The 23,516-nt window shown below is 27.2% G+C and overlaps 4 protein-coding genes across 8 annotated transcripts in view; 2 read left to right on the top strand and 2 right to left on the bottom strand.

Annotated features, from left to right (window-relative positions):
- Positions 1-54: 54 nt before the first annotated feature.
- Positions 55-1,895, bottom strand: LOC105145589 (uncharacterized). Its single transcript, XM_011055250.2, has 2 exons — positions 1,757-1,895; positions 55-534 (listed from the first exon to the last, which is right to left on the bottom strand). Exon 2 carries the CDS (start codon positions 532-534, stop codon positions 241-243), a length of 294 nt encoding a protein of 97 aa, XP_011053552.1. The 5' UTR covers positions 1,757-1,895; the 3' UTR covers positions 55-240.
- Positions 1,768-23,516, bottom strand: part of LOC105145587 (putative allantoinase 1) — a 29,222-nt gene continuing 7,473 nt past the window's right edge. For 2 of the 3 annotated variants that reach the window (XM_011055247.2, XM_011055248.2), the window contains exons 5-12: positions 4,539-4,685; positions 4,424-4,469; positions 4,261-4,357; positions 3,993-4,179; positions 3,586-3,718; positions 3,301-3,473; positions 3,175-3,207; positions 2,908-3,087 (exon numbers count right to left, since the gene is read on the bottom strand). In XM_011055247.2, coding sequence (XP_011053549.1) covers positions 2,935-3,087; positions 3,175-3,207; positions 3,301-3,473; positions 3,586-3,718; positions 3,993-4,179; positions 4,261-4,357; positions 4,424-4,469; positions 4,539-4,685 — 969 coding nt within the window. In that variant the 3' untranslated portion in view covers positions 2,908-2,934. Of the gene's footprint in view, positions 1,908-2,907; positions 3,088-3,174; positions 3,208-3,300; positions 3,474-3,585; positions 3,719-3,992; positions 4,180-4,260; positions 4,358-4,423; positions 4,470-4,538; positions 4,686-23,516 lie in introns of those variants that run through there. The other variant, XM_087415369.1, reaches the window with a different exon arrangement.
- LOC147910398 (odorant receptor 2a-like) lies at positions 5,192-15,501 on the top strand. Of its 2 annotated transcripts, none has more exons than XM_087415381.1 (9): positions 5,192-5,593; positions 8,033-8,152; positions 8,238-8,355; positions 11,961-12,222; positions 12,308-12,472; positions 12,572-12,662; positions 12,775-12,911; positions 14,090-14,222; positions 14,616-15,501. In XM_087415381.1, the coding sequence occupies exons 1-9, from the start codon at positions 5,450-5,452 to the stop codon at positions 14,679-14,681; spliced, it is 1,236 nt and encodes a 411-aa protein (XP_087271507.1). In that variant the 5' UTR covers positions 5,192-5,449; the 3' UTR covers positions 14,682-15,501. The 2 variants fall into 2 exon arrangements, with proteins under 2 accessions (XP_087271507.1, XP_087271513.1); XM_087415387.1 differs by having other exon boundaries at positions 5,199-5,593; positions 14,299-15,501.
- On the top strand, positions 17,927-23,507 carry LOC147910397 (odorant receptor 67a-like). Of its 2 annotated transcripts, none has more exons than XM_087415425.1 (5): positions 17,927-18,035; positions 19,115-19,205; positions 19,405-19,541; positions 21,127-21,259; positions 21,331-23,507. In XM_087415425.1, the coding sequence occupies exons 1-5, from the start codon at positions 17,929-17,931 to the stop codon at positions 21,379-21,381; spliced, it is 519 nt and encodes a 172-aa protein (XP_087271551.1). In that variant the 5' UTR covers positions 17,927-17,928; the 3' UTR covers positions 21,382-23,507. The 2 variants fall into 2 exon arrangements, with proteins under 2 accessions (XP_087271551.1, XP_087271558.1); XM_087415432.1 differs by lacking the exon at positions 17,927-18,035 and adding an exon at positions 18,843-19,007.

Below are 23,516 nucleotides of genomic sequence, written 5' to 3'. Positions count from 1 at the left end.
TGAATATACATAAACGTAATCACAGGTAGAAAATGATACATACATATAAAAATATTTTTCATATAATGTATTTACGAAAAGTGGAAACTTTCTACAAGACGTAAACAAATTTTTGTGTAATACAAAAGCAAGATACAAAAGAATCACTTATTTACAAATACTTTTCTACGAAGGCACTTAGGATATGATTATTTTTAACATGATGATGACGATAATGACGATTATGCGAGAGGGAAGAATTTAATTTCGACCTATTTGGTCGATTTGGGTCTGAAGATTGTTCACTACCTCGGGTGGCACATGCTCGCCCAAGATCTCGAAAAGATTGATCCTCTGATCCCCGGGGATTGATTCGTAAGCGGCCAATTCGATACCCTCTTGAACCTTTTGTATAGTCGCATCCTTCGGGATAAGATAAGTATTCTGAGCTTGCCGGATTGCCTCATTGCTGAAGATTTGCCCATCTTTCTGTGGATACGCGGCAATCATGGTCGCCAGAAGCAATGTGGTCAGGACTATAATGTGAAATTTCATCTGGAAATTAGGGACAAGATTATTGAAATCATGTAATCAACACACGCGCGATTCGAGAATATAAAATTCAAAGATTTCGAAAATATATGTAGATATGGTCACAAAAGGTGAAGACTCCAAATAGAATATATATACAGGATGATCCGAAATTCACGAATTCGAAGTACAGGATATGATACTTTATGCTAAAAGAAACAACTTTTCCTTTGGCAACAAGTAGTTTTATGTAACAAGTAGTTTTCCCAGGAGAGCAGATTGAAGTTATACCGAATAAACGCAAAAATTATTTATGGAATGTAATTTTACTATAAGAAAAAGTTGTTCATTTTAGCACAAAAAACAATTTTTTTCTGTAGCAAAATTGCGTCCGATAAGTAGTTTTTGCAGGAGAGCAGGTTAGTTAACAAATAAGTGCAAAAATTATTTATCGAACGCAATTTTGCTAAAGGAAAAAGTTATTTATGTTAGCATAAAGTATCATGTCCTGTACTCCGAATTTGTGAATTTCAGATCACCCAGTATGTATGTGTATATATATATATATATATATATATATATATATATATATATCTTACAGAGAGTTTCGCAACTCTATACATAATTTATCAGCTTCGCGTCACGCAAAAAACAAAAATTATGAAGCAATTTAAATGTTACATCAACATAAAATAGTCATCGTGTAAAATACAGAGGAATGAGATGCTCAGTTATTGGCGAGAGTTTCATGTGCAATGATATATGTCCAAAGAGCATTGGTCCGATCTCTCTTTAATGATCGAGGTCGTGAAATTGGAGCAACATTTATGGAGAAGTTTTTATTGCGTAAAATAAAAAGTCGATATAATGACGAAACCGTGTATGTGTGATGGAAATATTATTTTAGAAATATAGAAATTTTCGCATGTAGTGTGTATTACGTAATATTAATATATATATTGTGAAACTAATATTTCTGATTGATAATTTGGACAAACGTGTAAATATTATGTAATAAGATGCGACACGTTAAAATTTTCTACGTTTATCTTCTTTTTTCTCTCTAAAACATGTGTATATTATATTTCGCACTTTAAGCACAAAATGTTTAAAAAGGCAATTGAGATTGCAAATTGTAATTAATAAGTAACAATGAAGTACGTATAATACACAAATTCGATCGAAAATAAAATTCACTTTTTCCTGTATAAAGTAGATTCTTTACTACGTAGATTGTGGTACTCACGTTGAAAATACGTTTCACAATCGGCTACTCCGAAATGAAACTAAGCGCGCTGCAACGCAGGTTGCTTTTATACCGCAGATGCGTGGTGGCAAAAGAGCGGTGAGAATGCCACTCCTCCTCAAGGAAGATTTACCATTCAGTATGCTTCAAACTGTAGAATACTCGTTATATATTGCGTGTATTTCATGAATGAAAAAGAGTCTTTAAATTTATAAAAATTACATAACAAAAGAAAAAAATTAAAAGGGAAAAAACAAAAATAAAAGAAAATATATTCATAGTTATAGATATTTTCACGTATATTTTTACCTATATTTTTACTCATGTAAATGTCAGATAAAAGTGATGTAGAAGTATTTTTATGTTTACGTTTTAAATATTTATATCTCGGTATATCGTTTTGCGAAAATATTACACATATTTATAATAATTTTTTATTAATGTTTCATGTTAATGAAAAACGTTCTACTTATGATTATAGAATAAATGTCGAGAAACAGTTAGCGCTAAAAATCGTAACGATTTTTCGAGCCATTTCACTCTGCACATTCTCGAAGAACATCGTGCGATCTGCTGTGTATATCGGTGCCCTATTGACCAATATTCGACACAGGCAAGATTTGCTGTTACCTGTATTGGCTGAAGAGTTTCACTTTTATATGTATGTGTGTGCGCGCACGCACGTTGAAAACGGACAATTCATTAAAAAAATACTCATGATTATACTCGTTTATCGTTCATCAACGGAAAAACGCATATTAAAAATGAGCAATCTCCTCAAAAATATTCATACGCATACTCGTGTATATTCGTTATTATACACGAGTGCTTGCGAGTGCAAGAAACGGGCAAAAAACGATCCATATGAGAAGCAAAAGCGGTGAAAAATTTTTATCTTTGGAAAAATTGCAAAATCATGTATAAATCGTTATAGATCGATATAACTAGTTTTCCCTCTACTGTTAATATTTAATAATTTGTTTATAGAATTAGTTGCAAAATTGATTTTTATGATGTACTTTTTATGTATCAGAAATGCTTTTCATACTTCGATCTTATTTCCAGTTGTTCCTCTTTTATTAATTTTGCCATGGTCTTAATGGATTAAAGCTTTAATGGATTAAAAGTAAAAACGAAAAAATCTGTAAAGATTCATGAGCGATGAAACGAAATAAAGTTTATTGGGTTTTTATCGTTTGCAAAATATTTGCATTTAACAATAATTTCCCTAAAGGTTTATCGCAAATCTTTCCCTCCTTAAAAACAAATCGTCCCCTAAGGACAGTTGCGATTACTTTTCCAAATAGAATCTTTCCTTGATACGGTGTTAGCTGTAAACATTTTTGGAAATTTGGTGAGATTTTTCGTAAGAATTATTATTTTCTATTTTAATCAGTATAACTTATGTATTTACTTACTTTGTTTTTGTGATAAATGTCGTCTGCCTCGATCTGCAAAAATATAATAATTTTTTGATAATACCCGCGCAGTGCTCTGTATTTTTCGAAATTAAAATAAAATAACGTATATACAACAGAACTGACCTTAATAGATTCCTCTGGATCCCAAATAACAAAATCCGCGTCCTTTCCAACTGATAAATCACCTTTACGGTCTTCGAGACCGCACAACTTTGCAGGTTGATTGCTTAACAGCTTCGAAACATCAAAAAATGGTATGCCTCTCATTTTCGCGGCTGTCCATATCAATGGTAACCCTATTTGTATTTTTGAAGACACTATTATTTATTTTTCCCTTTCCCTCTCCCTTTTTCCATCCTATAATATTTTTATTTTATACTTTCTGATAAATTTTATATAAATTTATACCGAATTGCAACGAAGAAATTCCACCCCAAGCAGTCAAAAAATTTCCGGAAGTTTTCAATTCTGACACACAGGGAGAATGATCCGAAACAATCATATCTAACGTCCCGTTTTTAACACCATGCCACAATTGTTCCTATAAACATTTGTATAAAATTGAAAATTGACTTATCACGAATAATTTTATCAAATAAGTTTAAATCTGATATTAAATATAGAAATCACTCGTGAAAACTTAAAAATTTATTCAATTAAAATATTTCTGCATGTTATATATCGATAGATAATGACAAATTTTTTTCAAATAGGTATTGTTTTGTAACATCTGATCATCGAAGATAAAGATGATGATTACAATTGAAATTGTTAAAAAGAAAAATGGATATTAGGCAAAAAAGTAGTTTATTTACTCGATTACTATTTTTCCTGATCGGCGGGCAACATTTGAATTCAGTAAAACCTGCTGGAATCTCTTCCGCGGCTAATACCAGGTAGTGATAGCACGTTTCTACGGTTAAAGGTGCACCAAGAGTTTTGGCATCCTTTATTAATGCCAAACATTCCGCGCTTGACAAATGTACTATGTGGCATCGAAAGCTTGAGAATTTTATTTAAACATTATTTTTATACAGAACACCAAAATATCAAAACCAAAATCTCTCCTTCTCTTTGACTTACTTATATTTTATGCACCAATCACAAATTAATTTTACGGCATCAAGTTCCATAATATCGGGTCGAATATGCAAGAAAGTGTCATACAATCCTGGATCATCTAAAAATATGCAATACAAAAAAATTGATTTTCGCAAAAACTTGAAAGTGTTATATTCGTACGTACCTTTTAATAAATTCATTTTCTCATCTCGCTCAAATTCTGCGTGAAACTGCAAACACATTTACGATTGGATTTATAATAACGAGAATGTAAGTATAATGCGTGATGCAATAGATACCGCTAGCACAGTCTTTGTAGATAGTAATTCCAAAATAGTTTTCTTCACATCATCCACAGAGACATGTGGAAATTCATCGACTCCGCTCGGACATAAGAAACACTTAAAACCGACTATACCTGCGTCTATTAATGATCGCAACTCGTGCTAAAAATTGCAAAAGAAAAGAGAGAGATTAGTCACATAAAAATATCACTCAGAACACTACTTTTTTTACAGTTTTATTATTCTCTCTCAATTACTATGTCTGTCCATTCAATATATACTTTGTCATGTTTTTTTATGCTGTATTGTTACTATATGTAAATGAGATTGTATTTATTTATTATAACACATTTCATACTAAACGTAGATATAATTAAAATATGAGTTATCAAAAAATGTATTATCATTCACTTTATATTCCTTTACTCGTAATTTCTTTAATCCTCCAATCAATCTCTTATAAAACCAAGGTATTATGAGACGTGTACACATATGAGAATAAGGGTTGGAATCGAATCCGTCGCCTATAAATCTCATGTCACTCCGTAATTTTATATCAGTATTTGTGACGGTAATAACTAATGAATAAAATAACAAGACAGGGCACCAAGTGTTCATTCTCATGCTCATAAATACTTGCATGTCACTGTTAAAGTATAACGCAATGTTATTATTTTGTATATGTAAGTGTTCAACCAGAAAAAGTATATCTCAAGTCCTCAAGTGCTTTTTGAAATATAAGGATGGGGAATGGAAGAATGGCAATTCAGTTTTAAGATACATAGTTATTATTATATATCACTATGGTAGCTAGAGCATATGCTAACAATTTTTGACAACCTACAATTTCATACTACTGGAAACTTGAAAAAAAATGATGACACATATGCGTGTCATTCGTATCGTAGCATTCAAATAGCAATATCATGCTGGTGCATGTTCTACGAGAGTATAATGTCAATAAAATATTATTATCACACTTGGGTCTTTGGCCATTACAAAATAAATTCGTAAGAAGATGGTTACCGATTTCATATCTTGTAATTCACATAAGTTCGCTTCCTTTTGAGGTAATAATGCGTCAATACGTTTTCGTTTACATGAATTCGCCCGGGAAAAAATAGTAGAAAAAATGTATGTATAATATATATATATATATATATATATATATATATATATATATATATATGTATGTATATATATGTATATATATATAAGGTATCATACATAAATATATACAAAATCTGCTCATATAGATACAATTAGATGTATTATAAATATATATATAATTATATGTACCGAAAACTTGAAAGCTATAATTAATCTATATAAAGTTTTATTGTTAAAATAAATTTTATTGCTTAATATCACATAACGAAATGATAATAAAATTATGATAAAAAAACTAAAAAAAAATTATCATGGTTAATACAAATAGTTATCCATTCTAAAGCATATCCATACTTAACGTTGTTTAACTTACGTGAATGTACGGATACTTCATGATAATTCATGAATTCTGAATGCCAATAAAGATAATGCTAACAAAAATATAATAGATCAGTTTAATAGATTTATATAATTATATATAATCTTATAGACATATATATATATATATATATATATATATATATATATATATATACACACACAACAAAATATAATATTATACAAGATTATATATAACTCTATGTAAATTTGTATATAATCATCTCCGGGAAAAAAATTGTTCATACATAATCATATATAAGTATATGTGTATAATTGTATGATAAATATATAACTATATAAAAAATTACATAAAAATATATTAAATAATAAAATGATACATAATTTATATATAACAGATTATACATTACTTTATATATTTTTATATGAATTTATATGGTTGTACATAAATATGTATAAATTTACGTGTAATTTGTAGTTATACATAACCATTACATCTATAAGATTATTATATAATTATATATAATTTTATATTATAATTATACAATGTCCTAATTTTTACAACTTAAACTATTATTAGCAAGTTTTCAAAAAATTAAATAAAGATATTAAAAAATTTTTATTTTAAGTCATTTTTTAGATAAAAGCTTAATCAATTATAAACTACGTTTAGATGGCTATTTATCCATGAGTTGCGCATGAGTTGTTGATGCGCATTTGATAATAAGCGCATTTCATGCAATGTTTACCGGAGCAAAACTTATCGGACATTCTGTACACATACACGTACAGGGTGTCTCGTAATTTTTTACCAAGCGTTTTTATGTATAGATAGAGCAGACTAAACTGTCAAAAAGTCCTCTACCGTTTTGCAATTTTCGCAATAGTTAACGAGAGTTAATTACTAAACGACGAGTTAATTACTAAAAATTGCCAAATATTGGTCTTTAATAATTTTTTACTCAAATATCATCGACTTTACAGAAAAACAGCAAGAAAAACAGCAAGAGACAAAAATTGTTTATTTTCTTCTCATAGAGCTCTAAGAATTTTTTCAGAATTTTGAATTAATTTTTTAGTACTGCATTTTCTCATTGGCAACTATTTTTACTAACATGAGAAAACACGGCATTAGAAAATTTTTAAAAAATTCTAAAAAAATTCTCAGAGCTCTATGAGAAGAAAATAAACAATTTTTATCTCTGTAAAGTTAACAGAATTTAAAAAAAAAATTATTGAAGACCAATATTCGGTAATTCTTAGTAATTAATATTTCATTAACCATTGTGAAAATTGCAAAATGGTAGAGGACTTCTTGATTCAGTTTAATTTGCTATCTACACAAAAGTGTTTGGCAAAAAATTGCAGGACACCCTATATATAGAACGTCTAAAAACAGTCAGGATTCCGGATTTACTCGAGAAGATGATGTTTTTGAAAGAAATGTTTCAGACAAAAGTTGTAAGATATAAAAAGATCTATTTATAGATTTTATCAGTTTGACTTTGGGTGGCGTCGCCAATGTCAAGTCAAGATCAAATTGATTTTTAAAATGGAACATCCTATTTTTTTATGCCAGAATATAATAACTGGTGTCAAAACACTGTAATAAAATTACTTTTCATTAAGTATTTTTCGAATTATAAGGCTTGAAAATTACAGTATCGCTGGCATTAGCATTACGGAAGGTATCCGACCGACGATTAAAACTTCTTGAATGTTGTTTAGGATCATGTAACGGATAACATTTGTCCTGGATTTCAAGGCCATTGGAGATTATACCCTTTTTTTTCATTTTCATGTAAAAATTAATTTTTTGTGCAAAAATAAATATAAGACACTAACCGTTAGAACCCTAGTTATTAGGTATTGGCTTCAAAAATAGGATAGTTCCATTAAAAAAAAATCGTATTGATCTTACTTTGATCTTGGTGATCCAAGGTTAAACTGACTTTCAAAGACGTCATCCTTCTGAGTAAATCCGGGATCTCGACTTTTTTTGAACACCTTGTATATATTACATAATATTAATAACTTAAAATAATTAATTTTACTCTTAGATATTAACTTTACATGATCAATTGAAAAATATGCGAAGAGTTTTCGAAAATTTTTATTACATTGTTTGTTCTATCTTGTTCATCATTAAGCTTTCAAATGAGTTTATGAATCATGACAAGGTATGTATGCGAAAAACATTACTGATCTTTATTATACGCAATAACGCTTTTTAATCATTTTTATGAAATTCTTTATTATGATCAGATACGATATTTATATAAAGCTATGGAAAATCACTGGAATATATTTACGGATGAATTTGAAATGCGTATTCTTAAGAATTATTCTATTCTATCACAAAAATTTACATTAATTTATGCAAGTAAGTGTTTACATATAAAATATATAAATAAATTAATACTATATATTAAAAAATATAGATCTAATAAGTAACTCCATAAAAGATTTCTTTTGTCAACAAAATCAACATTATAGAACTTTTGCAAAGAAAATATTAATTTTAATCTTTTTAACACATTTACATATTTATAAATTTTAAGTAATACATGGTACGAATTTAAATGTTAATAAGTACAATATATGTAACCATATATGTATATATATATATATATATATATATATAAGTTATACATATACTATTCTTGAGAGGCTTCCACGGATGATTTCTATATAAAGATTATGCGTTTCGAGTTTTCTCCGTGTTCAGATCCAACATTTGGTGAATCTTGCAGTCCGCTTCATTAGGGCGAGAAGCAACCTGATATTTATACAATACATATACATTATACATATACATTATACATATACATTAGACTGACAAGAAAAAAAAATTTTTTTTTAATCGGCCTCTTAGCACAAAAGTTTCCATTTCATGAAAAGAAATATTCCTAAATTTTTATTTTAAAAAACATTAAGATTTAGAGGTCGCTAGTGAACGATTTTAAAATCAAAGTTTCGATTTTCTTTAATTTGATTTGATGCAAAAATAACTTAATCCGAATTTTAAATATGATACTGTATGTGTGTTTGATCGCTGTACTTAGTGCAATAATTCATTTAGCTCTATATATGCCTTAAGAAATATAGCCCGATTAATGTGAAAAAATCACCAAATTTTGAGTTGAAAATTGATTTTAATAAGGTTCCAAGTGTTCAAATGGATCATTACTCCCCCTTGTACGTCTGTTCATTCAGAACAAGATCCAATTAGAATTTTTCCGGGATCTCCTACAGAGCCTTTAAAAGTTGCATTTAATAAAACATTTTTAAGGATAGAAAAAATTTTTTTACAAGTTTAAAGTAAATCACTTTGTGCTTTTGTCCACATCCTCAAATTAAATGCCCCAATTTGACAAAATTTTAAAAAACTCTTAATTGTTCACTAGCGACCTTTAAATCTTAATATTTTTAATAAAAACTTAGGAATGTTCTTTTAGCATGAAATAAAGCCTATTAAAAAGACCGATTAAAAAAGATTTTTAATATATATATATATATATATATATATATATATATATATATATATATATATAATGATTATACATTTTTTCCAAATAGTTATATATAAATTTATGTATAGTTATATATAATCCTATATGATGTTATATATATCATTGTATATAAACGTCTGTAAAATTATAGAAATTTTTTCTTTTACTTTTCATTTTATATTTTACATTAGAAATATGTGGAAGGTTGACTAAGAAAAAAAATCTTTCAAAGATTTGTTTGTTCTTGCTTCATTTTATAGAAAATCACAAAAAGAGTAAAAAATGTTGGCTTTTTATTTATTATTAATTATTATGTTATTATTAATTATTTATTTATTATTAATTTGAAGGAGGAGGACAAATAATATAATAAAATTTATTTCCGAAAAAATTAATTATTTATGATCTTATAAAGCCATGGTCATTTTTTAATTAGGTGTATATATAATATAAGTTTTTTCAAAAATATATCTATTAATACAAATATATCTATTAATACAAATATATCTATTAATACAAAAAAGCGGTACAAATATTTTAATTAAAGTATTTGTCTTTCGAATCACTTTCTATCATCTTTCAAATATCGCGGCGAAAGAAGTGTTATCAATATGTCGTTCATACAAAACATTACTTTAAAATTTTTTATTATCTTTTAAATTGATACAATATTATTTTTGTAAAGCTTACAAATTATTTTATTCTAGTCGATTTTATCACAATAAAAATAGTGAATTTTGAAAATCTTGATACAATTATTGAAAATGTCTAGGAAATGTATATTCTAGGTAATGTAATATTCTTCTTAGATTAAATTCCTTAGTCTCTTTGCGTGCCTATACATCCCGCATTGACTCTTATATCTTATATCTTTTTTGAGATATTTATTTGTTAAAAATAATAAAGTATGTAAAATATGCACTTTTTTTTAGCATTTTCAATTAAACTAAAAACATAGCTAATTGTCTAACTGCAAATTATTGTATAGCTTTCGAAATGTGGAATAACTCTTGTTTTGCGTTGCAAAACATACACTTATGGGTTGAGTTATTTTTCTTAGGGAGTGCCACCCCTCATAGAGGAATGGCATATATATACTGCTTCTATGCATACACTTTATAACACAAAGCGAGAGGCGGAGTGTAAATTTAACTTTTTTTTGTTTATAACGAATAACAAGCGATGACTAAAATCTGTTAGAAGTCACTCAGGGTCGTGATCTTTACAATATATGTCAAGTTGATCAGCGAGTGTCCATTATAGTAAATAATAAATATTATACATTTATATTATAATAGTTTTCGAGATATTTTATATGTTTCATTTCAAAATATATCAGTTATAGAATAAGTTGTAAATTATTAATAAATATCTTGTAAATTATTAATAAGAATAATTATTATACAAGAATCATATTATGTAAAAGATCACATAATTCCATTTAAAAAATGACGATGACATTTAGATGATCTTGGAAAATTGCTTTTTTCGACAATTAATTTTAACATTAATTTCCTTCTAGTTATTTTATAGAAATTTAAATGGTAAAATCTATTTTCTTATTTAATTATCTTGTTGAAAAATTGTGGGGTATTCGCTTTTTTAACTGATCGAATAAACTGTATTTCTTAGAAATTTTGTGTGACATCACAAATCGAACGAAATTGAATGGAAATAAGAGACAAACAAATTTTTAAAATGCAGGATATACAAAATGTCATTTGCTTTAAAAATAAGATAGAGATATTTATTGTTAATAAAATTAATATTGAACTGATATAGAATTAATTATCGAAGTCTGGAAAATGGTCTCTAACGAATAACCGGAGTTAAGTTTAGGACAAAGTTAATGAACAAAGGTTTGTGATCTTTGAATGTTCCAATTTAGTCCTTCCTCCTCTCTTAACAAATATAATTCTTTTTGCACGTCTTTGTCTAAATTTAAAAATACATCGATGAAATATTATTAATTAGGGGTGTGCAGATACCCGAGATTTCGGATTTGGGTCGGGAATTTTTTTCGGGATCGGATCGGGATTCGAATGTTTGTAATGTTCGGGTATCCGTAAATTTCAGGTACCCAAATTTAAAATCAGATCGAGCAGTGATCATGGATGTAGAAACTTTTTAACGGCATAAATATGATGCTTCTTCATGATTTTTCAATCAGTTAACTGCCAATCATAAACAATTGATTTATTTATTATTCGTCATTTCACAAACTGATGTGTCCGTCTTTGTCCAACTCTGATTCTTAATGTCATACCTAACAGAATTTGTTCATATTAGTTAAAAAACTGATACTCCACAAATATAGTTCAGTCATTAAGTGATATGACATTTCATTATCCTGTTTTAATAAATATATATTTATTTATAATATAATTTTGTGCATAAATATTGTATATTGCGTATATAATTTATAAATATATAAAATATATAAAACATACAAAAATATTTTTTTATGAAAATGCAGTTGCACTGTACATTATAACAATTATATATCTAATGGTTCTAATTAAACCGATATTACTTGATGTTATATTGCCTCTTAACGAGTCACGACCACGATTTTTCATGTTGTCTATAGAATATAAAATAGATAAAGACAAATATTTCGTACCGCTGTTTTGCTATAACATAATTGTGGTTGTGACGGGTGTAGCTATTTTGATTGGTATCGACGCTATATATGTTACTCGTACTATTCATGCTTGTAGTTTATTTTCGATCATTAGGTACGTACATAAATAACTTTCCTTTTAAGTCCATTTGAAGCCAGAGAATTTTATTGAATTTTATTTTAAAATTTTTATTTTACAGTCAACAATTTGAAAAAATAATATCACAAACGGGTATCAATATGAAAGTTAGCAAAGGCGGATGCTATATGAATGGCATGAACGCATTGTTCAAAAAATCGGCAAGCGAGCAATTGATATATGATGAATACATTATATGTTTAAAGAAATATCAACTTGCTTTAAAGTAAAGAATTAAAAAAATAATTTTATCATACTTTGTGTAATAAATATTGTAGTATATACGTATATATAAAATTTTGTAAATATTAATATTATTTTACAGGTTTGCTAGTGTACTGAATTCAATGTACCGAATAGTATCATTAACATCGTTACTTTTATGTGGTGCAATTATAAGTCTCGCTCCACTTCTAGTAAACATTGCAGTATTATTTATAAACTGTTTACTAAAAAAGAAAAAATTAATCTATTGATAAATATTAAATAAGTTAAACAAAATATAATATAATATACTATATTTTATAGATGGTATACGAGTTGGATGAATTCGAACAGTTACTCCAATATATTGTAATAATTATAGGCACACTACTGCTGCTGATAATTCTATGTTATCCCGGTCAAAAATTATTGGATGAAAGTCAAAATGTGTTCTATCAAATGTAAGAATTTTTCTCTTTTGCTTAATTTGATATTTATCATTAATGCTAATAACAATTCCAGATGCAAAATGATTATCATATATTTTTATACATATTCTGGAAAATATGATATTTTGGTGTTTAAAAAATATTAATATTGTATTTATATGTCTATTATATTAAAAAATTAATGCAAAGTTTAAAAGCACAGTATATATGCATATACTGTATATTCAGTATATAGAATTGGCTGAAACATAACAAAAAGAGTAACTCCAAAAATCATCTGTTTTTTGGGCCCTCGATTTTGGAACTGAATTGTGTGCCAAATTTTATCTTATATTAAAACATTAATTACAAAGAAGTTTAAAATTGAAATAACAATTATTATCAGAGCTGGGAATGTAAAAGAAAATGGATTTTCGCATAGACATAATATGTGACCCCCCCCCCTCTCCTCCAGCTATGATAATAATTGTTGCTTCAACCTGAAATTCTTTGTAATTAATATCTTATTATAGGGTATCATTTGGCACACAGTTCAATGCAAAAATTGAGGGCCCAAAAAACGGACGAAAAAAATTCCTTTTTTGGAGTCACTCTTTCAGACAAATATTCGCATTTCGATGAAATTGAAAAGAACGAAAACATTTAACAGTACGTATTCGACATTGTATCGATGTTGATTTGATTAATCATTTTTCTAGCTGCGTTCAGTATTCAGTATTATATACTATATATATTAGGTGTTGGAATTAATTCGTAGCGTTTTTAATGAAAGAATGTTATTTATTTCACATGAGCATTAAAAAATACATTAATGAAAGTACTTCCCATCTCTTGTAAAACGCTACGAATTAATTCCAACACCTAATAGTTTATATAACAACAGATTTTTTTCTTGAAAAATTAATTTGTAGTTGATAAACGTATATGCGTGCATCTTCTTTACATATCTTCTATATGAGAAAGATATAAACAAATATTTATATTAGGTGTTGGAATTAATTCGTAGCGTTTTACAAGTGATGGGAAGTACTTTCATTAATGTATTTTTTAATGCTCATGTGAAATAAATAACATTCTTTCATTAAAAAATACCTTTCATTAAAAAACACCTAATATATAAAAGTTTAGACTTTTAAATCAGATATTTATAATAATCTGTATAAAAACAAATTATAAATTAATATTTACAGATACGCTGTAGAATGGTATACATTTTCACCGAGATTAAAATCGTTGATAATTATAACTCTTCACAGAAGTTTAGAACCTTGCAGTTTAAGAGCTGGTAACTTATGTTCAATGTCAATTGGGACTTTTGCTAAAGTAAGTAGCAACAATGTAAAATTTTTACTTGCGATGTACAAAACCAACTCGTGTATATATTTGTATCTTATTTAAGGTATTACGAACAAGCATATCCTATTTCACAACATTTTTATCATTCAAAGATTAATCAGTTTCGTACATTTTATGGAGCTTTCTTAGTTCTGCTAAAATCTTTGGGCAATAGAGTTAATTAGAAACTATTTAAATTCCGCTTAATAAAAGCACATTAAAAAATTCACATTTGTAATTTTAACGGTCAATTCAAGCTATGAATTATTAGCGTAAAAAAAGACGTCAATCAATAAAACGATAATACAGAAGGCAGAATGTGGTTTTCACTCTCATGGTTTACTTGCGTGTTTACTACGTCACGCGATATCATTATTTCAGTGTATGATATGTTGCAAAGAATATACAAATACTACTTGGAATTTGAGAGAAAAAAATGTCAATTGATACTAACATGATATTATGATGGAAATTGCTACTTCGTACTGACAATTCCTAACATTCTGTAATTTCTGACAGCTTGGACTTGAACAAACAATCGATAACACATAGCACGCGTCATTCGTATCATAACTGTTAAATAAGAAACAAAATATTATATGGTGCATGTTTTATGAGAATACAATGTTAATAAATATTTCTGTCACGTTTATTATAAATCTTTGGCAGAAAGAGAAACGAGAAATTCGTTAGCAAAACTTCGCCTTATATTTGAAATAATTATTATTCAAAATAATGAGAGTCAATATTTAGACAATCATCATATGATTGTTTTTCGGTTTATATAAATTGACATTACATGTACATTTTAATGTTGTATGATCTTAAGACGATGCTCAAATGAGACGATGCTCTTTTTGAAGATTGCTATTATATAATATTAATTTGTCACATAACCGCATTTATTACATAAGGATATTTGGAGTCCCGACATAGAGTACTCCGGTATATACGGCACACACCTTAATGAAACTTAATTTATGAAGTATTATTTACTATATTTAAAGTAAATAAATTATACCAATCACAACTGTTTACTGTTTATCAATCAATACTGTTCGTTAATATGAAAAATATATTAGGAATCCGAAATGTTTATTTATTATATTAAAAAAAAAACCTTTTTGAAACACTTGCATTTTTGCTGTACATTCTATAGAAATGGGATACACGATTACTCTTAAGTGGGATGTACGGCTCAAGATTTATAAATGCTGGTTAGAAGTAAGACATAAATGTGAATAATAACGATAAATATCTGTATGTACGAAGTCTTCGTCTTCAATTACCATATACTGTCACCATATACTGTACCAGCACGTATAGGAGTTTCTCTCTCTCATATACCTGCGCGCTGATCATACACAAGGTATATGGGGACCTACAGTTTAAACATGGATTTCGAACGGCAATTTTTGGTAGAGAGGTTTCCTGCTCCTACCTAACTCGTTATGACAGTAACGATATCGTTAGTAGTCATAACAAGTTACAGAATACGGAGGCTGGGCAAGAATACTACTTGGTGGTTTGCCATTGTCTTCCGAGAGGACTTACGAAAATCTTCGGTTCTACAAGGGATCGAACCCAGAATCTTTAGCATAATAGATCAATGCGCTGTCTGCTACACCACACTCGCGCATATCTCATATACAAAATAATAGATAATAATTATAATCGTTTGTACAAGTTACAAGTGTTATGAGGTATGTATATATTCTATGTAATGCATTTATTGGATTTAATGAATCCACTTTGTATGTTTTGGACATAAATTACACCCGCTAAAAATATCCTAAATGTTAAAATATATAAGACAATAGAGACTTTTTGCAATACCGTTTATCGGTGAACACTAAAGTCAGGTTATCTTCTTCTTAACAACTAATTAAGAAAAGAATAACATGACTTTAGTATTCACCGTATCTAAATTCACATTATTACGAAAACTCCCTATTATCAAACTGAACAAAAAGTATAAGAACTAAATACTTGTTTTTTTGCTATATTCCATTGCTAACTATCTCTCTACTTAAGTGTTATCAAATAACATAAAGCCTTTTGTAATCCTCTATCATTTTATGTGGGTTATAATATATGACTGCGTTACTTACTACATTGACAAATCAATTCAATAATTTTATCAATAATTTTATTAATATTAATAATGAAAAACTGAAATCATAACACAATACTAATACAACGTAAAAACATAAACAATACTAGAGTGATTGTGTGCAAATTAGTCTCACTCCTATTCCTGACTTGCGGCATAAATCCTCGCGCGGCATAAATCCAGAGGCTGATATTTCATGCGACGAAGAGATCCGAGGACTTCTCTGTCCTACAATCAATCAACAGACTTGAAAAGCCTTGTTGTACGACATATGAAATATCAGGCTTAATGTGGCATAAAATTACACAGTGTGTGCAGACGTGTATATAAATTGAAACGTGTATGGCAGAAAACTGCACAATTATAATTGTTTTTTGCCACACGTTCAAATAAACTTGCACAAGCAAATTTGTGCAAACATATTTGACAAGTTTACTTGTTTGAACATGTGTGGCTAATCTAAATAAGTTTTTTAACTGTATATGCATCATTTAAATTTCTTAATTGTTTTCTTAGTATAATTTTTATCAAAATATCCTATTGTTACAATCAATTCCGTTGCATATGAGGCCATTAACAGCATTAACGATCATTAGGATATATTGAACTGAATTAGAAGATAGTACTCTAAAAAAATTATTTCACGAAAGATTATATTTTACACGAGTGAATATGCGATTAGTGTAATAGTGTTACACAATTTATAGAATGACAAAAACATAGCGATAATTACGAAATGATATGTTTAAGATTATTAATGCAAAAATATATTTTTCGCAAAATTGCACAATCATAATATACTTTTTAAGTTCAATGTTTATAATAATCCCTTTGACAATGGCGATATCACTTCTTAACGAATCACTTTCGCGAATCTTAGATATTGAATTTAGAATTATTATAAATATTTTATGCTGAGTTTTTATTACTCTACTGCTATAATTTTAATGAATATAAGCATAATGATAGGTACCGATACAATGCATCTTACATATGCTCATGTAGTTTATTTTCAATTTTCGGGTAAGTGTATTACGTAAACAACGCATACGATAGATACTTGGGTCGTTTTCAAAAAGATTCAACTACTCTTTTTTATTTCATAAGAATAAACTTTTATGAGATTATATATAATTATATCATACACATATTATATTAAAATAAAAAATAACATTCGACGATAGAAAATTTATTAAAATATATTGGTTTTGCACACTCTCTCTCTCTCTCTCTCTCTCTCTCTCTCTCTCTCTCTCTCTTCTCTCTAGCACGCTGTTTACTCTCATCAGCATTAATGTTATTGTTTTATTGACATTTCGAGAATCAAAATGATTTCAACTTCTCATATATTTATTTATGATATATATTTTTATATTTATAATTATATACAGACTATTTTTTTCCGGGCAAGTAAATGTAAAATAACTTTACATTTACTTGCCCGGAAAAAAATAGTCTGTATATAATTATAAATATAAATATATATCATAAATAAATATATATGAGAATTTTAAATATACTTTTTTATATCTAAAACATAATTAATAACTTGGAATAATTAATATTACGCTTAGATATTATATGATAATTGGAAAAATACGCAAATCGTTTTTGAAACTTCTTATCATACTGCCTGTATATTCATATTCATCATTAAATTATGGAACGAGTTTTGGAACTGTAACAAGGTACGTACGCAAAAAATATCACCGATTTACTTAATAATCATTCTTTTCAATTATTACTTTAATGAAATTATTTATTATGCTCACACACGATATTTATATGAAGCAATGAAAAACCATTGGAATACATTTACAACTGAATTTGAGTTGAGTATTCTTAAGAATTATTCTCTTTTATCGCGAAAGTTCACAATATTTTATTCGAGTGAGTACACACAAAGAATACATATAGATAAGTTAGTACACACTGTATATTAAAAAATATAGATATAAATTTAGTAAAAAAACTTCGTAAAAAAAGATTTCTTTTATTGGCAGAATCAGATGTTCATATAATTTTTGCATTAAAAATATTATTTATTCATAATTTTGCATAAATTGTGTATATAAATAATAAATATAAATACAAAATATATAAATATATAAAATATATAACAATGTTTTTACTAAAACTGCAGTTACATTATACTTCATGACAGTAATATTTATAATAGTCCATTTAAACCGATTTTACTCGATATTATATTGCCTCTCAATGAATCACGACCACGGTTTTTCGTATTGCCTATTGAATGGAGAGTAGATAAGGACAAGTATTTCAATTAAAGTATTTTACCAATTCTTTGCTACAATATGATTACAGTTGTAACGGGTATGATTATTTGGTTAGTATCGAAACTATATATATTACTCGTACCATTCATGCTTGTGATTTGTTCTCGATCATTAGGTATGTACACAATTAACTTTTGTTTTGATTCTGTCCAGAAAACCGAATTTTATGAAAATTAATTTTTTTTTATTTCGCAGTCAACAATTTGAGAAAATAATGTCAAAAGCGGATATAGAAGTTAGTGAAAATACTGAACACGTATTCTACATGAACAGCATGAATATATTGTACAAATTGGCAAACGAACAAGTGATATACGAGAAATATGTTATATGTTTGAAGAAATATCAATTTGTTTTAGAGTAAAGAATTAAAAAAAGAGTCTTTTGTAACAGTCTGCATAATATATTTGTAATATATTATACATATATAATTTTGTGATATATTAATATATTATTATTCTTTACAGGTTTGTCGATGTACTAAATTCAATGTATCAAATAGTGGCATTAATATCATTGTTATTTGCTGTTGTAATTATAAGTCTGGTTGGAATTAAAGTAAATATTATAAGCTATTATTTATATTATTATAAATAATATTTATATTATTATTTATATTATTATTATAAGCTATTATATCTTTTATTTTTTATAAAAAGAGAAAATAATTACAACTATTATATTAATAAATGTTAAAGTATTAACAAATGTTAAGAATTAAAAAAATTTATAATATATTCAATTTTTTATATTGTAGGTTATATACATATTTGATCAATTTGAGGAATTATTAAAATATATTATTGTAATCATAGGCTTAATATTGCAGCTCATGATCCTATGTTATCCTAATCAAAAATTGTTAGATGAAAATCAAAATGTATTCTATCAAATGTAAGAATTTTACTATTTTACTTGTGTTTGATATTTTTATCATTAATGTTGATAAAAGTTCCAGATATAAAATGTTAGTTGTCACATGTATATTCAGGGCTGTACGCATTTTAGATATATTGTACTTGTATTTAAAATATGTAAGTTGTTATATTTTATATTTTGTATTTCAAGTACTAAGATTGACAGTATTTTGTATTCAAATACTTTAATGATGTATTTTGCCTAGCCCTGCATATATTTTTATGCATATTTTAAATAAATTTATGATTTTTCCTATTTAAAAAGTTCTGAATATATTGTGTTTATAAATATATTGTATTTTGAAATAAATATAAGTTTTATTTTTTCTTATGGCAAGATCTTTAGGTTTTTACTTCTTTATATTATGCGTAAATAGTTATAAACATATCATTGAAATATATATATATATATATATATATATATATACAGAGAAATATACAATTATATATTATACAGTTTATGTATGTATAAATTTTATTTGAGACAGAGGCTTCCTTGAAAAGTTAATTTGTAATTGATACATGCATGCATTTTAACGGAAAGATATAATAAAAGATATACATATGCATATGTAAAGGAAAGGCCCCTATTATGAGACACCGAGTTCATTTTGAAAATAAATAAATGCTAGAAGTTTATGGGCAGAATTTAAAAAAATAATAGGTCATTTTGAAGGGAATTTAATAAGCTTTAAAATAACATTATATAAAATTTAATTCAAATTCCATTTTTTTTTCAAAATTAAAAAAATGTAAAAAGTGAGAAAATCGTAAAGTCAAAAAATTGTGCTCCTAATGAGATGCCCCGAGAAATCAATAGTAAAACGCAAAATATATTAGTATTGCAATTAAAAAATTTTATTTCGTGTTTCTAAAATGCAAACAAACACAGCGTGCGTAAAAAATGAGTATGTAATAAATTATACCCAGAACTCGTCTTCAGGTAGTTGGAATCAAGCATCGCAGAAGTAGGCACTCGACGTTGTCCTTTTTATTATTGTACAATAACATTTACTCTTTAGCAACAATTTTCACTATAACATAGGCGCATGGATTATTTTATATTAGAAATATCCTGGGTATTTCATATTACGATTTTCACAGTTTTACGATCATCAAATCTAACTTCTATAATTAAATAATTCAACGTATCCCGTATTTTTCTATTAGTACGGCCTTACTCTATCGATACATAAAGAATTTATTGCCAAATATTTATTTATTAAATAATAAACAAGATTTAAATCTCAATGAAACTTGAAGACATCCAAATTCTAAAATCTTTTTTTATAATGACTACAAGCATGATTTAATAATGAATTTTCTACTAAATAGTTTTCAATCCAAGAGCAATAAATTCATGGTGGAACCAATAGATAGCGTTTATTAATTTAGCAGAAACGCCGCTCATATTAGGTGCCTATCTCATAATAGGGGGCTTTCCTCTATATATATAAAATATATGTAATATATATAATACATACAAGTATTATGTTTTCTTATAATAAGATATAATTATTTCTAAAAATCTTATATGACCTTAAGTTTTATTATTTTCACAGATATGCTGTGGAATGGTATATATTCTCACCGAGATTAAAATCGCTGTTAATTACGACTCTTCACAGAAGTTTTATACCTTGTGATTTAACAGCTGGTAACTTATTTTCAATATCAATGGCGACTTTTGCTGCAGTAAGTGCAAAAATTTTAAAATTTTCTTGCAAAGAAAACAATTACGTATATATATCTGTATTTAATTTAAGGTACGAATGGGCATATCCTACTTCACAACATTCTTATCACTCAAAAATTAGTTAGTTCTGTACATTTTATAGAATTTTCTTAGTCCTAATATAATCTTTACATAATTTTTAGCGATTACGTTAATTGAAGATTACTTAGATTCTATTCAGCAAAAAGCACTTTAAAAAAATCTTTTAAAACATTTGTGACATTTGCGATTTTATCGATGATAATTCATTTTAACTGTTATAAGCATAATAAAAAAGGACATCTGATTATAAAACGATAAGACGCAGGATGCGTTCTCACTTTCATGACAAAGTTAAGAACGTTACTTCATAAAAATAATTCCTTATCGTTATTGTTATATTTCTAAAAAATAACTCGTTAGTTAGAAAATAATAATATGTTATTTTTTATTACTTTTTTGTATATGTGAGAAAGTCACTGCAATAAACACTGTTGCAATCAATTCCGTTGTTTATACGAAACCGTGAATTATTGGGATATATTTACGAATGAATTTTCTAATTCATTTGTTCTTTTGATTGTTATAATTTAAAAAATTTTCTATCATAAAAAAAATTTATAATATTTGAGTATGTAATTAATATTACACAATTTTTGAAAGAATGGTGATAGCAAGAATAATGAAAATTACGAAATATGATCCGTTTAAGATTATTAATGCAGAAAACATGTTTTTCGCGAAATTGCATAGTCATGATGTACTTTAAGTTCAAATGTTTATATGTATAATAGTAATCTCTTTGACATTGCTACATATTGTATCGCTTTTTAACGAGTCGCGTTCACGAATTTTAGCGATATTGAATTTAAAACAGATACAAACGAGTATTTTATGTCTATTTTTTATTACACTACTTCTATAATTACGATGGGTAATCGTTATAGTACTGATATAATACATTTCACGTGTACTAATGTGTGTATTCTTGTTGGATAAATATATATCGCAGACAATGCATACGATATACATTTTGATTGGATCATTTTAAGAAATATTTCATAAGAATCGTAAGTATTTAACAGAGAGTAAAACGTTAATACAATATAAGCAAAAATGCGAATGTAACTTGAACAAAAAGCATTGAATTCTGTCGAAAAAATAATATATCAGTAATATATTATGTTAAATTAAATTTAAAAAATATTAGCTTGTGTTAAACATTTTACTTTAGTAAACCGAATTTTTCAAAGCCGTTTTCTCAAGCCTTATACAGGCTGGGTGTCCGGTAAGTTTTGATAAAACACTCGTGTAGGTAGAGCGGACTAAATTGAGTTGAAAAGTCCTTTAAAGAGGACCATTTTGCAATTTTTATAATATGAACGAGATATGCATAATGAACGAAATATTAATCTCTAAAGATAGGCAGGTAAAATCGATACATAAGATAACTTTAAGATTTCTTTTAGAGTTATTTTATGAAATGTCTTAAAAAATGTTTTTTATGGGATTCTAAAGCAAAGCTTGAACTCCGACGAAGTCAGAGATCGCGCCGCGCATCGTTTTTCGACCATGTGGATAGTAATATCACGAATTAAATTACCAAGCAATTTAATAATACTAATGCTAATAAGTATCTATTCTAAAAATCTGTAAATAATATAATTTAATGCCAATGAACATCTCAAAAAGCTGTAAATAATTTATTGTGAAACATATTATCTCAGCCACGATTTGATTTGAACCTCTCTACATTCCATGATGGATGTCTTAATCATTTCGACTAGTGTTGTGAACTTGTGGTGATATTTTGTTACAAGTAACTAGTATATAATTAAAATTGTTTAAAGACTAAAAATAATTTGGGCACGCAATTGTAGAATTGCATAGAATTGTAGATTTGCATATGCAGCTCAGACTGATAAGGCCTTTTCGTTACTTATTATAAATTATTTCCGTTATCATGATTGATTTATGCCGCGATAAATAAGTACGAGATTTCATTAATTTATATGCAGTTTATGGAAAATGATTTATACGTTTTTGTATTCGATCTAAAGTTGTACGAATGTCTTATTTTACAACATTTCTGCGATTTAAAAATTAATTTATTCGAATTTTGAGTCGAAGACAACTTTAGATCAACTTTAAGATCATTATTCTTTGAAGATAATTTTATACATGTTCATATGTATTTCGCAAGAATAAATATATTTATCTAAACATTTACAAAACATA

The sequence above is a fragment of the Acromyrmex echinatior genome, chromosome 2 (genome assembly GCF_024713525.1).
Source record: "Acromyrmex echinatior isolate Ae372 chromosome 2, ASM2471352v2, whole genome shotgun sequence".
Classification (NCBI taxonomy): domain Eukaryota; kingdom Metazoa; phylum Arthropoda; class Insecta; order Hymenoptera; family Formicidae; genus Acromyrmex; species Acromyrmex echinatior.
The sequence above is the reverse complement of the archived record's forward strand: the minus strand, read 5'-3'. Positions and strand labels throughout refer to the sequence as shown.